The sequence below is a fragment of the Salmo trutta genome, chromosome 24, assembly GCF_901001165.1.
Source record: "Salmo trutta chromosome 24, fSalTru1.1, whole genome shotgun sequence".
Taxonomy (NCBI): domain Eukaryota; kingdom Metazoa; phylum Chordata; class Actinopteri; order Salmoniformes; family Salmonidae; genus Salmo; species Salmo trutta.
This window is the reverse complement of record NC_042980.1, coordinates 32,574,416-32,591,002: the sequence shown is the minus strand read 5'-3', so window position 1 is coordinate 32,591,002 and position 16,587 is coordinate 32,574,416. Positions and strand designations below refer to the sequence as shown.

The window sequence follows — 16,587 nt, the reverse complement described above, 5'->3', positions numbered from 1 at the left end:
TAAACCAGGGAGGGGAGAAGGGAGGTCTTCAAAGAAGATGGTATCTTATCGTGGTCTTTACAGTACAGCGGGAGATGGGAGGTCAGGGAGCTGTTTATGCAAACCAGCCAAACCCATCAACATACCAGTTAAGACATCCGCATGCTCCCAGCTGAAAAAGTTTGGAAATGTTTGTGCATATGTAACCCACAGCCTCGATTCGGTCTTATGTAATGGTGTTTTTTACAACAGATAAGAGTAGAGACTCCGAGCTACAAAATGGTATATCACACACTGCAGTTGAGGAACAATGGGAAAGTAATTCTGCTTTGAAAGTTGATTCACTTGTAACCCAACTTTTGAGAAAATGTTCCTTGAATGTTTTGGTACACCTACTGGAGACCTCTTCTTTGGCTATACTCATTCAGAATCCTTCACACCCTCTTAAGCCTTAGCCCCACCCATCTCTTTAAGGATTCACATGTGAGGCCATGTGCTAAACAGAGTGAGTTAGGTAGTGTAGAAAACAACCAAAGATTTCAAGACTAAGAGGTGAAAGTAGTAGCCTACAATAAAGAAAAACACCAGGTAAAAATACACTTCATCTAGTCCTTGGCCTAAATCCTAAACTGACTTTGAAAGTGTCCAGATAAAAATATTTTAGAAATATTTTATAATTATTACATGATGCTTACCCAGACACTTGTCTAAATTGATGGTTCATGTGAAATAAATGCTATAACCAAGCCCCAGCCACATCTAGCTAATTGTATGGGTCACTACTGTCTAGACATGTACACATGTTCATGAATTACAATAGATGGCTATAATCACCCCAGACACACATGGCTAACTTGATGGGTCATGTAATCATTCTCTTGTGAAGTGACTCTTTTGTTTAGATATATAGCTAGCTAGCTAAACAATGAAACATAATCCTAACCCATAGCTACAGTACAAACGGATTGTCATAGCTAGCCACTATGCATGAAATGCTGGAGTATGAATCCGCAGGTAGCTAAAGCTAACCAACTATGTTCATTAGGCTATAACTAGCAATGCAAATGGATTTCTGAGATACGAACAATATTACTACACAGATCGCATACACGTAACGTTAGCTAGCGAGCCAGAAAGCTAACATTCGCTAGCTAGCTAACAGTACACTTTAACATGAAATGAAAACAAAACAAAAACATTTGAAATTAATATCTGAAAACATAGCTAGACTCTTACCCGTATACATGGTTTAACACTTCAAGGCAGCGTGTCTTTACCGTTTGGTTTGTCACTAGCTACAGCTAGTTTGCTCCATTGTTGTGTCAAGTCAATCCGATTCACACTGACCTTGTGCATAAAGTAGTCCATCACAACTTTTTCCCACTCGTTTTCACCTGCAAAATTCTGGCCAGCAATGCTGCCGAGAGCAGTAGCAACACTTTTACAGATCTCCATGGCTAATGTTGTCTTTCAAAAACGCTGCAGTAACAAAATTATCTACACATACTGAGCAGCTCATGTTATAGACAGAAACGTGCGACATGGCAGACCAATCTGAAGTAATCCTCGGCACATCCAGCCCATCCATTATCTCAGCCAATCATGACTAGCGGGAAGGTTTCTGACTTTTTCTGTGGCTAAACCAACTAGGTTTGTAATTTAACAACTGTATTTACAGATGGCATAGAAGTTTGTTATTAAGGCACATGAAAGTTCACATGTTCCAGAAGACATTTATGCCAAAAAACACATACAAAAATAAAATAAATAAATAAATAAAACGTTCATATGCTTCTCCTGTGAAGTAGTGACGTGTGACATGCGCCTAGCTTCTGTAAACGGGCCACATATTATAACGACATTTTGTGACGTTTTGGACTTTCTCCATTTTTTTCATTGAGAAATACCGCACCAAACATCTTAGTTAGATGTAAAATTGCGTGACTAAGATCTCCTCGACAAAAACATCTGAATTAAAGACATTTCTTGAGTCATCTTTAATTCTGACTATTTTGAGGAAGTGTATACTGGTTACGGACGTCTCAAAATGGACAAACAGTACTATTGCCGCTTTTTCTCAGGTCTTTTAAGGGAGTATGCGAGCTCACCCATTCGATTCTCTAGCCGCAAGCCGAACTGAAGCATGCTGATGCCTTTACACTGCCTTAGATCTTAGCTGAGTAAGGGTACCTCAGACACACACACCCCTATGTCTTACTATACTTTTTGGGGACCAACAATTGATTCCCATTCAAAAAACTATTTAGTATAGTATAGTAAAATGTGCACACACACACACACACACACACACACACACACACACACACACACACACACACACACACACACACACACCTAAACACATTTCTGTTTACTGTAAAATATCTAGGTCTACAATCACAACCATAAAACCATCAACAGCTGTGTTGGAAATCTGGTAAGCAAAATGTCGGTTATTTTTTGTTGTTTAAACAACTATTTGACCAATGTCTGTTTTCTTTCTTTCTGTGAGCTCAATACGTACATTGCACAGCTTCTCTAGAGATAAATCCTGAACTGTGCAACAGGCCAATATTCTAAATAGTTTAGAGCAGAAAACATGGTAATGAACTACAATGACCATAATCCAGTGCGCTCTACTTGTCCGGGCTTTGTGTTTATTTTGCGCATGCTACCTTAGGTTATTGTGGGGCAGACATGGAGAGAACAGACAGAAGAATTTGCGATTAAGAGGGATAGAGAGCAGTTGCTTCACAAGGTATCTCTCTATCTGGTATTCAGCAGTCATAAAAGCATGCCTCATTTACTTTGAAGAACTACTAAAACAGTGATTTTGTCAGACTGCATAGGCAGCAGCTCTATAGAGATGAGATGACTTGAAATTAAATGTTCATTAAATGAACGCACAACTGAAATATTGCATTAAAGTAATGTTAATAAATTATGTTTACTAAGTTATAAGCAATATTGGGCAGTCACTACCATCATGGGACTTTTAATAATTGTTTTATTCTGCGTTCAATCAACCCACATAATGCATAATAATCTAAACCAAAATCGAAAACCGTGATTATTTTTTAATAATCGAAACGAAATGACCTCAAAAAGCACTTATCGCTCAGCACAAAACTCTGGTGGTCAGGTCTGAGGTCAAAGAGTTCATGACCTCCATTATGAGGTGCTGATATACAGAGTTCACCACTACAGAAACAAACAAGGCAGCGTACAGAGTTACTCCATCCAGAGAAAAAGACAAATGCTGCAGCCAAGCACCTGATTCATTTAAGCAGGACGTCCCTAAGGAGTTTAAAAATAACACAGCAGGCTATTTTCCAACTTGTCTTTAACGCGTCCGGGGAATGAATGCTAAATTGTGTGAAGAGAGCAGCACCAGTTTTTTTACTCAGTGTAACAGCAGATCGCAGTGCTCTTGTAAAACTGATTGTTAAAACTGGCACTTAAACCATATGAGGCTATAAACATGCAGGAAAACTTACATCCGGAGGCTGCCTTTCTTGTCGCCGGTGATTTTAATTCCGTGTCATTAAGACATGCGATGCCCAACTTCCATCAGCACGTCTCTGTCTCCACTAGGGGCAATAAAGTCCTAGACCACTGTTACTCTACCCAGCAGCAAGCATACAAGGCTCTCCCTGGTCCAACATTCGGCAAATTTGATCATGACCGTACTCCTGCTTCCTGTTTACAAGCAGAAGCTCAAAACAGGAGGTACCCGGGACTTGCTCCATTGAGAAATGGTTATGCTACCGGACTGCTTTGCTAGCACTGAATGGAATACGTTCTGCCGATAACGTTGACAAGCTAACCACCTCCGTCACCGGCTTCATAAGGAAATGCATCCACGACGTTGTCCCAACAGTGAAGGTTCGCCACTTTGCCAATAAAAAGACATGGATTAACACAGAGGTTTTCGCTAAGCTTATGGACAGGGCTAACACACACAGCGCTTTCGCAGACAACCTTGAGGCTATGGCTGAGGACAGGAACAATTACAAGAAGTCCCACTCCGACCTCCGCACAGTCATCAAACGAGCAAAAGGACAATATAGGAATAAAGTGGAATCATATTACACAGGCTCTGAGTAGAAGTAGCTGGGGCTACAGTCCATTATGGATTACAAAAGGAAGACCAAGCCGTGATCTGCCCAACGATTCCCCTCTTCCAGACGAACTCAATGCATTTCATGCATGCTTCGACAATAACACCGTACCGTGCGTGAGTGCCCCCACCGACCCAGAGGACTGGGTGATTTCGCTCTCCGAGGCTGATGTGAGTAAGGTCTTTAATCAGGTCAATACACGCAAGGCCGCAGGCCCGGACGGTATTGTAGGGAGTGTTATCAGAGCATGCACAGATTAGATGGCAGCCATATTCCTGGTCATTTTCAACCTCTCCTTGTTCCAGTCTGTAATCCCCATGTCTTAAAATGACTACCATCATTCCTGTTCCCATGAACTCCAAGGATTCATGACACAATGACTACCGCCCTGTAGCACTCACATTTGTAATCATGAAATGCTTTGAAAGGCTGGCTATGTCACACATCCACTCAATCATCCCAGACCCACTCCAATTTGCATACCGCCCCAACAGATCCATAGATGACACAATCTCAATTGCACTCCGCACTGCCCTCACCAACCTTGATAGGAATTACTCTGTGAGAATGGTGTTCATTGACTACAGCTCAGGGTTCAACACCATTGTACCCTCCAAGCTCACCACCAGGCTAGGGACCCTGGGACTGAACACCTCCCTCTGTAACTGGATCCAGGACTTCCTGGCAGGCCGACCCCAGGTTGTGAAAGTAGGCAATGTCACTTCTGTCACGCTGACCCTCAATATGGGGGCCCAACAGAGGTGTGTGCTTAGTCCCCTCCTGTACTCCCTGTTCAGCCACAACTGCGTGGCCACGCACGACTCCAACCCCATCCTCAGGTTTGCTGATAATACGATGGTGGTAGGTCTGATCATGATATTGATTACTGCATTGTTGGGTTTGGAGCTTGCAAGAGACATTTCACTGTACTTGTGCACATGACAATAAAACTGTCCATTCAGAGGAGTGTGTGTCGGGGTGGAAGTTAACAGTAAGGTAGGGACATTCCGCTGCTAACTCTGCATTACATGATCCCATTAAGCCCTGAGGGCAACTGTAACATGACCTCTGCTCTGGCTGCGTGCACGAGCACAAGCATGCACACAACAAATGCACACACACAAAGCCTTGTCTGTGAATCCTTATCCTCAAAGGAAACAAACTACCCAAGTACTGACTGAGGCAGGTCATGGATCTGATTTCCACTTGTCCAGAATTATATCATCCCAGTCTATTGATCATTGACCAATCACAAGGCTTTCCTCTCTCTCATCCCGAAGCAGACGAATGACCTATCAATGACTTGTATCTCTGAATAGTGAGGAGTTGGGAAACAGTTGGGTATTACCATACAGGTAGAGCACAGTAACTGACTTCATTGGCCAGCCTTTTGTTTGTCGTTGTCTTGTTGTTTTCAGGTAAACAAGCCTCCAGACAGGGGAAACATACACATTCACTACTCTGCACAGTGCATACACATACACACACAGAAAAGCCTCCAGGCATATTTTCAAAATAAAACATTAAAGCAAAGTCAAAGGACTTCAATAACGGAAATATGTTAAAACACGCAGACACTCTCATCCCAGCCAGGCTTCTGTAGACTGTAAACAGATGTGCTGCCAGAGACATGGTGAGTGACTTCCTTACAGGCAGTTAGGGCTGGGCCATATTTCCTCTTTTAACGTATACCGGTATGGATCCACCTACCGGTGCGAGTCCTTCCATGTCATTTCAGCAAGCCATGCTCCAACCCAACTGTCCTTGAATAGTCCAACAAGTGGCAGCTCTCTGAGAGGACTATCCCTATGATGCAATTCTCATATGAAGACTTGTACAAAAACGTTGATGGAGAAATGGGCTAGGGACAACATGCTGTGACATTCCTAACAAAATAATACATTGCATGTCAGTCTTGTTTTTTTATGTCCCTGTATGCATTGTGATTAGTGATATTTACCATTAAACCCAACGCAACCCAATAAAAAAACACTGTTTGGGAGTTTTACCATTGAAACCATTAGAACTGCTGTAACCTAATAGGTTTGCTTGTTCACCAGGAATGGTTTAACAGCAACTAATGTTAAGGGAATAAACCATACACAAAGGAGCCGTTTTCATGGACACAGATTAAGCACAAGAGAAGGACAAACTGAATTGCTTTCATGGAGGACTTGATTGAATTGTGAGGATGACCACACAACTTATTTTCACCATGAGACAAATCTACTAGTTTTCTACCCAAAGTTGCAATCTGTTTAAAACAATTCAGAATGGAGAAAGCCAAGTAAACCCAAATTAAATTTGTTGCCATCCTCATTACATTTACATTTGAGTCATTTAGCAAACGCTCTTATTCAGAGGAACTTCCAGAAGAAATTACGACACATCAACAGATGTCTCACCTAGTCAGCTCGGGGTTCAAACCAGCGACGTTTCAGGTCCAACGCTCTTATCCACTAGGCTACCTGCTGCCCCCGATAAAAAAACATTTAAAACTTGTATTATTCAGAAACATCAACATATTGTGATATGATATCTTAGCCATATCGGCCAGCCCTACCAGCACTGTCTAGACATGTTCGCTCTATATGTAAACATAGGCACTCGCACATAGATACACAGGTCATCTGTTGGCCAAACAGCTGGAAGATAAGAAGTGATAAGAAGATAAGAAGTGTTGGCCAAACAGCTGGAAGATAAGAAGTGATAAGAAGATAAGAAGTGTTGGCCAAACAGCTGGAAGATAAGAAGTGATAAGAAGATAAGAAGTGTTGGCCAAACAGCTGGAAGATAAGAAGTGATAAGAAGATAAGAAGTGTTGGCCAAACAGCTGGAAGATAAGAAGTGATAAGAAGATAAGAAGTGTTGGCCAAACAGCTGGAAGAAGGAAGATAGCCTAAAGCGCATTGTGTACCACAGACAATTTACTCTTAGCATCGGAGTAACTTTACAAAAGACACGATGGATCCACTCAAAGTCACAGCAATGTTTAAACAGCACTGACTCTCTTGACCATTCTAAAAGTGTGTGTGTGTGTGATTGAGTGAGTGAGTGAGACAACTGTCATTATGTGGGGGGCATTGGCGAGTCAGAAGGCAACCCCTTAAATACTGGCCTTCCATTTAGAATCTTGACAAATTTGAGTGAAATCAAAGCCAGTAAAATTCATAACTCACAAAAATGATGATCATGCAGTGTCAAAGACAAGTCTGGCCTGAGATCAGTATATAACAAAGGCAGTAGTAGCAGACAGGCACAGAGAGCCAGTACAAACTGTTCTGAAGTCAGCTGAGCCAGTATAGCCAACTGAAGCATTTCTCCATTACTGTTTAACCAGCCAGCCCACTGCTGAACATCACATTATACTTTTCTATTAGTTACACGAACCAGAAAGGCTCAGTGATTCAGGGCTCTCTCTTTCTTCCTCTGTCACGACTACAAGGTGAAACACACATCATTTATACAGTAGCACCGTTCAGTCCATATGTAAGAGCTTGGGAGAGAGCTTTCTGTGTTGTAGGAAATTAGAATGTCAACATACTGTACTCTGTATTTCTGCAGTCTAGGAAAAACCATAGTGTCTATATGATGTATAATGTGTGATTCTATTCTACATCTGAATTTTACACTTTGGGAAAAAATATATATTATTCAAATCGATCAATCAATCGGTATCTCGTGTATGAGGTTGACCAGCTGAAAGGGTATGTGAACTAACTTAATCCTCTAACCCGGGTATTATACCATCTAGTATTCAGCAAAATAACAACACAATGTCAAATACAGGTAGCCTAGTCAAATAATTAACATCCAATCACATTAACCGTTACTCTCTCACGGGAATTCCACTAACGGTCCGTATGTAGCCAAACGTAGCTGCTGCTCATTCCGTTTACTTGAAAATGGATAAATGGTTAAAAACATGTAAGGCGCGGGTCCATAGAGACACATACCAGCTCTACTGGTAGTACTGCTACTACCAGCAGTACTACACCTGTACCTGTCGATGACACAAGTTGTTCTGCTTCCACGAGCACATCCAATGCTAGCATCAGTAATTCTACATTTGTTGTTAGCCCAGCTAGCATGGACACTGACAGTTGTGAATCTGATGCAGCCGAAGAGCTACTGCCCCCTTACCCGGGACAGGGACGTTGGACCATCGATGAGGCGCAAATATGATGAGAACTACATTGATTTGTGGGTCACGTATATTGGGAGTAGTGCCTTTCCTCATCCACAGTGTGTTATATGTGCAAAAGTACTATCTCACAACCCTCACTCTTGCGCAGACATTTAGAAATGAAACATGCCAATTTGAAAAATAATCCACAGGAGTTTTTTGAATGAGAATGAAGACAACTTTCGAGTAGTAAGACATGGATAAAAGCAACAGATAACATTATTAAGGGTGTAGAAGCATCTTATATGGTGAGCTAAAGAGTGGCTAGGACAGGCAAGCTCCATGCTATTGTGGAGGACCTAATTCTTTCTGCTGCCATGGATGTGGCTGGGACAATGCTGGGGGAAAAGGCCCCAAAAAAACTATACAGACAATGTCGTCATCAAACAACACTGTTTCACGATGCATCAGTGACATGGCAGAAGATGTTTTGAAACAATTACTGCTTTGCATACAAGCCAGTGAATTCTATGCTTTACAGCTGGATGAGTCAACAGACGTGTCGGGCATGCCACAGCTCCTGGTATATGTCTGTTACGTTTATTTGGGGGTCAATTAAGGAGCATTCCTCTTCTGCAAACCACTGGAAACCAGGACAACAGGAGAGGATATTTTTTTAAGTACCGGACAGCTTTGTGACATCAAATGGACTTGGTGATCAAGATGTGTTGGTATCTGTACTGATGGCGCAAAACCCATGACAGGGAGACATAGTGGAGTGGAAGAAAATGTATGAAATGCACAGGAAAAAAAATGTATGAAATGAAATGTATGCATTCACTACTGTAAGTCGCTCTGGATAAGAGCGTCTGCTAAATGACTTAAATGTAAATGTAACGCGCGTGCAAGAAGTTGCTCCCGACTCCACTTGGGTACACTGCAGCACTTGGGTACACTGCAGCACTTGGGTACACTACAGCACTTGGGTACACTGCAGCACTTGGCTACACTGAGGCTCTTGCTGTCAAGGGAATGCCTGACTGCTCGAAAGCCGTTTTGGACACTACAGTGAAAAATGTTAACTTTGTTAAAGCCCCTGAACTCTCTTGTATTTTCTGCATTTTGCAATGATATGGGCAGCAACCATGTATGTTACGCGAGACCAAGGTGCAGCGTGGTAGGCAAACATTTTTCCTTTATTAAAATGAACACCGTCACAACAACAAAATACAAAAAAAAACGACCGTAAAGTTCTGCAGGCTACACAGTACCTAACAAAAACAAGATCCCACAATCTCAGGTGGGAAAAAGGGCTGCCTAATATGATCCCCAATCAGAGACAACGACAAACAGTTGCCTCTGATTGGGAACCATACAAAGCCAACAAAGAAATAAAAACATAGATTTCCCACCCTAGTCACACCCTGACCTAACCAAATAGAGAATAAAAGGGATCTCTAAGGTCAGGGCGTAACAATGTAACGCTTTTACAACATACGCTGGTTATCAAGGGGCAAAGTACTGACACATTTTTTTTTTAATTGAGAGACGAGCTTAAAGTTCTTTACTGACCATAATTTTCACTTGTCTGACCGCTTGCATGATGATACGATTCTCACACGACTGGCCTATCTGGGTGATGGGTTTTTTTCACCTGAATGATCTGAATCTAGGATTATAGGGACTCTCCGCAACTATACTCAATGTATGGGACAAAATTGAGGCTATGATTAAGAAGTTGGAGCTCTTCTCTGTCTGCATTAACAAGGACAACACACAGGTCTTTCCATCATTGTATGATTTTTTGAGTGCAAATGAACTCAAGCTTACGGACAATGTCAAATGTGATATAGCGAAGCACCTGAGTGAGCTGGATGCGCAATTATGCAGGTTCTTTCCCGAAACGTACGACACAAACAACTGGATTCGTTATCTCTTTCATGCCCTGCCTCCAGTCCACTTACCGATATCTGAACAAGAGAGCCTCATTGAAATTGCAACAAGCGGTTCTGTGAAAACTTGAATTTGTTCAGAAGCCACAGACAGATTTCTAGACAAGGCTGCGCTCAGAGTATCCTGCCTTGGCAAATCAAGCTGTTAAGACACTAATGCCCTTTGCAGCCATGTACCTATGTGAGAGTGGATTCTCGGCCCATACATGAATGAAAACTAAATACAGGCACAGACTGTGTGTGGAAAATGATTTAAGACTGAGACTCTACAACCTAACATTGCAGAGTTATTTGCATCCTGTCACGTCCTGACCAGTAGAGGGTGTAGTTGGGTCAGGACGTGGCAGAAGAGAAGTCTGTAGGTTGGTTTGTTTCGTTTATTTTGGCCGTGTGGCTTCCAATCAGGCATAGCTGTAGAGGGTTATTGCTGATTGGGAGTCACACATAAGTAGCCTACTTTTCCTTTGGGGTTTGTGGGTAATTGTTCTTGTTACTGTGTTAAACGTGACAGGACTGTTTTGGTTGCCTGTTTATTGTTTTGTATTATATAGTGTCCGTTTGATCATTAAATATACGATGAACACTAACTCCGCTGCATTTTGGTCCACTCTCTCTAAAGACAGCCGTTACAGAATTACCCACCAAACCAGGACCAAGCAGCGGAGGAGGAAGGAGCAACAGGAGAACAGCTTGATGGATTCATGGACATGGGAACAGATACTGGACGGAGAGAGACCATGGACTCAGGCTGGGGAATATCGCCTCCCGCAGTGGGAGATTGAAGCAGCGAGAGCGGAGAGGCGATATTATGAGGAGAGAGAGCGCAACAAGCACGAGAGGCAGCCCCAATAATTTTTTGGGGGGGGCACACGGGACAGTCGGAGGAGCCGAGGTCGGAAACCAGAGCCAGTCGGGTTGACATTGGAGGTGAGCGAGGGGTACGAGGCAGAGACTGTGAAGGAGTTAATGGGGAGATTAAAGGAGAGAGAGATGAGAGAGCTGTTAGTTTGGTGCATAAGGCACGGCATTCGCCCTACGGAGCGTGTCGTTGAAATGATGTCACCTGAGGCAGCTCTCCATACTCGTCCTGAGGTGCGTGCTGGTTGTCTGGTGAAGACTGTGCCTGCGCCCAGAAACAGGCCTCCTGCATGTCTTCCCAGCCCTGCACGTCCTGTGCCTACGCCCAGAACCAGGCCTTCTGCATGTCTTCCCATCCTGGTCAAGCCCGTGCCTCCTCCACGGGCCAGTCCTCCAGTGGGTCTCCCCATCCTGATCAAGCCCGTGCCTCCTCCACGGACCAGTCCTCCAGTGGGTCTCCCTATCCTGGTCAAGCCCGTGCCTCCTCCACGGACCAGTCCTCCAGTGGGTCTCCCCATCCTGGTCAAGCCCGTGCCTCCTCCTTGGACCAGTCCTCCAGTGGGTCTCCCCATCCTGGTTCGTCCTGTGCCTCCTCCAAGGACCAGTCCTCCGGTGGATCCCTCCACCCTGGTCTCTCCTGTGCCGCCTCCTCAGACCAGGCCTCCAGCGGGTCTCCCCAGCCTGGTGAGTCCAGGGCCTGCGCCCAGAGCCAGGCCTCCTTCATGTCTCCCCAGCCTGGTGAATCCTGAGCCGGATCTGCCAGAGTGGCCCGCCGTGCCGGATCTGCCGGAGTGGCCCGCCTGTCCTCCGGCGCAGCTAGAGTGGCCCGCCTGTCCTCCGGCGCAGCCAGAGTGGCCCGCCTGTCCTCCGGCGCAGCCAGAGTGGCCCGGATGTCCTCCGGCGCAGCCAGAATCGCCCGCCTGTCCTCCGGCGCAGCCAGAGTCGCCCGCCTGTCCTCCGGCACAGCCGGAGTCGCCCGCCAGCCGGGCGCGACCGGGGTCGCCCACCAGTCCTCCGGCGCGGCCAGGGGCGCAACCTAAGTGGGCGACGCCAAGGGTGCAGCGGAGGCCACGTCCCGCACCTGATCCACCTCCAGGTTAGGTGGGTTGGGGAGGGGGGGTGTAGCACAGTGCCGTCGTTGACGGCAGCCACCCTCCCTTCCCTCCCTTATTGTTTAGGGGGGAGAATTTTTTGGGGGGGGATTTTTTGTTGTTTCGGTGTGGGTGCATTCGGGGTGTGCACCTTTGGGGGGGGGGGGGTACTGTCACGTCCTGACCAGTAGAGGGTGTAGTTGGGTCAGGACGTGGCAGAAGAGAAGTCTGTAGGTTGGTTTGTTTCGTTTATTTTGGCCGTGTGGCTTCCAATCAGGCACAGCTGTAGAGGGTTATTGCTGATTGGGAGTCACACATAAGTAGCCTACTTTTCCTTTGGGGTTTGTGGGTAATTGTTCTTGTTACTGTGTTAAACGTGACAGGACTGTTTTGGTTGTCTGTTTATTGTTTTGTATTGTATAGTGTCCGTTTGATCATTAAATATACGATGAACACTAACTCCGCTGCATTTTGGTCCACTCTCTCTAAAGACAGCCGTTACACATCCTTTCAAGCACACCCTTCTCGTTAACCTGTGGTGAGTTATTCACAATTGGTGATGAACAAATAAGGTTTTATATGTAAGATGGCTAAATAAAGAGCAAAATTATTGATTATTATTATTTGTGCCCTGGTCCTATAAGAGCTCTTTGTCACTTCCCACAAGCCTGGTTGTGACAAAACCTCACTCATTCTTGTGTTTAATAAATGTATCATATAGTGTGTGTGTGGCAGGCTTACAATGATGGCAAAAAACAACATTTGAGAGTGTGCTGACCCTGGTGCTAGAGGGGGTACACAGCTGGAGGTTGAATGTTTGAAGGGGCACGGGACTATAAAAAGTTTGGGAACCACTGCTCTAACCCATTCAATGCCCTCCGAACCGCAGGGGTCTGTTTTCACCACACACACACATCCCTCCCGTCCCCCCGGCAGCATTAACATACCTCCCATCTAGGAACAGAGCAGCCATCTGGTGTTTGTTTGGGGCCGACCACTCTGTGTGTGTGTGTGTGTGTGTGTGTGTGTGTGTGTGTGTGTGTGTGTGTGTGTGTGTGTGTGTGTGTGTGTGTGTGTGTGTGTGTGTGTGTCTGCATGTACAGTACCAGTCAGAAGTTTGGACACACCTACCCATTCAAGGGTTTTTCTTTATTATTTTCTACATTGTATAATAATAGTGAAGACATCACAACTACAAAATAACACAGATGGAATCATGTGGTAACCAAAAAAAGTGTTAAACAAATAAAAATATATTTTAGATTTTAGATTCTTCAAAGTAGCCACCCTTTGCCTTGATGGCAGCTTTGCACACTCTTGGCATTCTCTCAACCAGCTTCACCTGGAATGCTTTTCCAACAGCCTTGAAGGAGTTCCCACATATGCTGAGCACTTGTTGGCTGCTTTACATTCACTCTGCGGTCCCACTCATCCCAAACCATCTCAGTTGGGTTGAGGTCAGGTGATTGTGGAGGCCAGGTCATCTGATGCAGCACTCCATCACTCTCCTTCTTGGTCAAATAGTCCTTACACAGCCTGGAGGTGTGTTGGGTCATTGTCCTGTTAAAAAACAAATGATAGTCCCACTAAGCACAAACTAGATGGGATGGCGTATCGCTGCAGAATACTGTGGTAGCCATGCTGGTTAAGTGTGCCTTGAATTCTAAATAAATCACAGACAGTGTCACCAGCAAAGCACCTCCACACCTCCTCCTCCATTCTTCACGGTGGGAAACACACATGCTGAGATCATCCGTTCACCTACTCTGCGTCTCATAAAGACACAGCGGTTGGAACCAAAAATCTAAAATTTGGACTTGTCAAACCAAAGGACAGATTTCCACCGGTCTAATGTCCATTGCTCGTGTTTCTTGGCCGAATCAAGTCTTCTTATTATTGGTATCTTTTAGTAGTGGTTTATTTGCCGCAATTCGACCACTAAGGCCTGTTTCACGCAGTCTTCTCTGAACAGTTGATGTTGAGATGTGTCTGTTACCTGAACTCTGCAAAGCATTTTTTGGGGCTGCAATTGGAGGTGCAGTTAACTCTAATGAACTTATCCTCTGCAGCAGAGGTAACTCTGGGTCTTCCTTTCCAGTGGCGGTCCTCATGAGAGCCAGTTTCATCAAAGTGCTTGATGGTTTTTGCGACTGAACTTGAAGAAACTTTCAAAGTTCTTGAAATTCTCCAGATGGATTGACCTTCATCATTAAAGTAATGATGGACTGTCTCTCTGCTTATTTGAGCTGTTCTTGCCATAATATGGACTTGGTCTTTTACCAAATAGAGCTATCTTCTGTATACCACCCCTAACTTGTCACAACACAACTTATTGGCTCAAACACATTAAGAAGGAAAGAAATTCCACAAATGAACTTTTAACAAGGCACACCTGTTAATTGAAATGCATTCCAGGTGACTACCTCATGAAGCTAATTGAGAGAATGCCAAGAGTGTGCAAAGCTGTCATCAAGACAAAGGGTGGCTACTTTGAAGAATCTCAAATATATTTGCATTTGTTTAACACTTTTTTGATTCCATGTGTTATTTCATAGTTTATGTCTTCACTATTATTCTACAATGTAGAAAAAATGAAAAATAAAGAAAAACCCTGGAATGAGCAGGTGTGTCCAAACTTTTGACTGGTACTATATATGTGTGTGTAGGCTATGCTACAGTATGTGTCAGTGAAAGAGTATGTCATTTGTTTGACAGAGAGATAATAGCAGTGGCCCAGGGTGTTATATAAAGTGAAATATGTAAGGTGATTACACGTAGTAATAAGGGGATGTGGTCTCTGTTATCCAGCTCATCCACACATCCACAAACACAGCTGTTCAAATGCATCTGTTTTTAGTGACAAATACAATGCCCTCTCCCAGGAACTCCTAATGAGGTGGCACTGACACACTCACTCCTACAAACACACTCTCACACCTACACACTCTCACACCTACCTACCTACACACACACACACACACACACACACACCTACACACACACACACACACACACACACACACACACACACACACACACACACACACACTCTCACACCTACCTACCTACCTACCTACCCACACACACACACACACACACACTCCTACAAACACACTCTCACACCTACACACTCTCACACCTACACACTCTCACACCTACCTACCTACACACACACACACACACACACACACACACACCTACACACACACATGCTATGACTCAGGAGTGGTAGTCTGAAGACTCGCTCTGTTTTTTAATAAACGGACCCTGAGAAAGAGTGCAATGTGTCCAATGTAAGAAATTGGGCACAGGCGTGACTTACCAAGCAGCGCACATGCAATAAGGAGCGTGCGGATGCCCATTGTCTCCCGTCTCTCTCTCTCTCTCCGCAGACACTGTTCCTATAATCCGTTTGGAGGCGCAAAACTTCGGTCTGTTTTGAAGGGGAAATGAGGGGTCTGCGGCCGACTCGGTATCTGGCGTCGTGCAGCTCTGGTGCACCCCGAGGATCGAAGCTTCTGGGCTGGCTTGAGAGTAAGATCCCCTCCGCCTACTGCCTATGGGATGCCCTCACCTATCTCCCGTATCCTGCTCTGAGATGAGGGGCTCGGTATACTCGGGTGTCGCTTGTCTCTACTATCGCCTTCAGCTATCTGTCATATTGTCAATGACATGCGCCTATAAAAGACGCCTAGGCGACCCAGCCCATTCTCCCTCCCCTACGCATCGGACAGAGAGACTGCGGAGGCGCTTCGCTGTAGGATGACAAACCACCTCAGCAGGGAGTCCTGAGTCCAGCGTTGTATGTCTTGCTTTGTTGGTGCGCTATTTAGAATTTAGCCAACATCAAGATGTTCGGATCAATACGAAAAATCAGTATGCAAAGTCCTTTGGTGAGAAAGTAAATAAAATACTTCCTCAGGCGGCAATAGCTCTACCCAAACGCACGCAGGTCGTGCACACTCCACGACTGCTCCAGTAAAATCAATCTCCTTTCACTGCTCTGCTAGGAAAAAAGTCGATGGGCGGGCGCTGTCGCGGCAGAGCACGCAGTGCAATATTACATAGGGTGGACCTCCGCACGAATTCGTCAATAAGTCGAGTCTATCGCAAGTTAACCACACTACTTACTGTATTAGCTACTTGTTCATAATAGTCACAGAAATGTCTATTCCCGTTGATCAGAGAGGTGAGTGTTGTGCATCGCCTACACAATGTGCTGTTCGGGCACAAATGTATTGATACATCACACCGGCGAAAATAGCCTCAAATTTCACATGTGTTTCTGATCAATAACTTAGAATAACGCTACTCAGTTGCTGCTCTTCAACGGCTCCGAGTCAAGTCCCTCTGCAAATTCAGTCAAAGTCGATGAAAGTCTTTTGGAATATTCCCACGGTTTATTCCATGTAGTTCATTTCCTGGTTGGAAGAATAGACTTTGAGAGAGGCAGTTTTGTA

The 16,587-nt window shown here is 44.6% G+C and overlaps 1 protein-coding gene across 1 annotated transcript in view; it reads right to left on the bottom strand.

Annotated features, from left to right (window-relative positions):
• Window positions 1–16,360, bottom strand: part of LOC115161129 (immunoglobulin superfamily member 3-like) — a 131,008-nt gene extending 114,648 nt beyond the window's left edge. Inside the window, exon 1 of the mRNA XM_029711886.1 lies at window positions 15,450–16,360. Coding sequence (XP_029567746.1) covers window positions 15,450–15,489 — 40 coding nt within the window. The 5' untranslated portion in view covers window positions 15,490–16,360. The remainder of the gene's footprint in view (window positions 1–15,449) is intronic.
• Window positions 16,361–16,587: the final 227 nt, after the last annotated feature.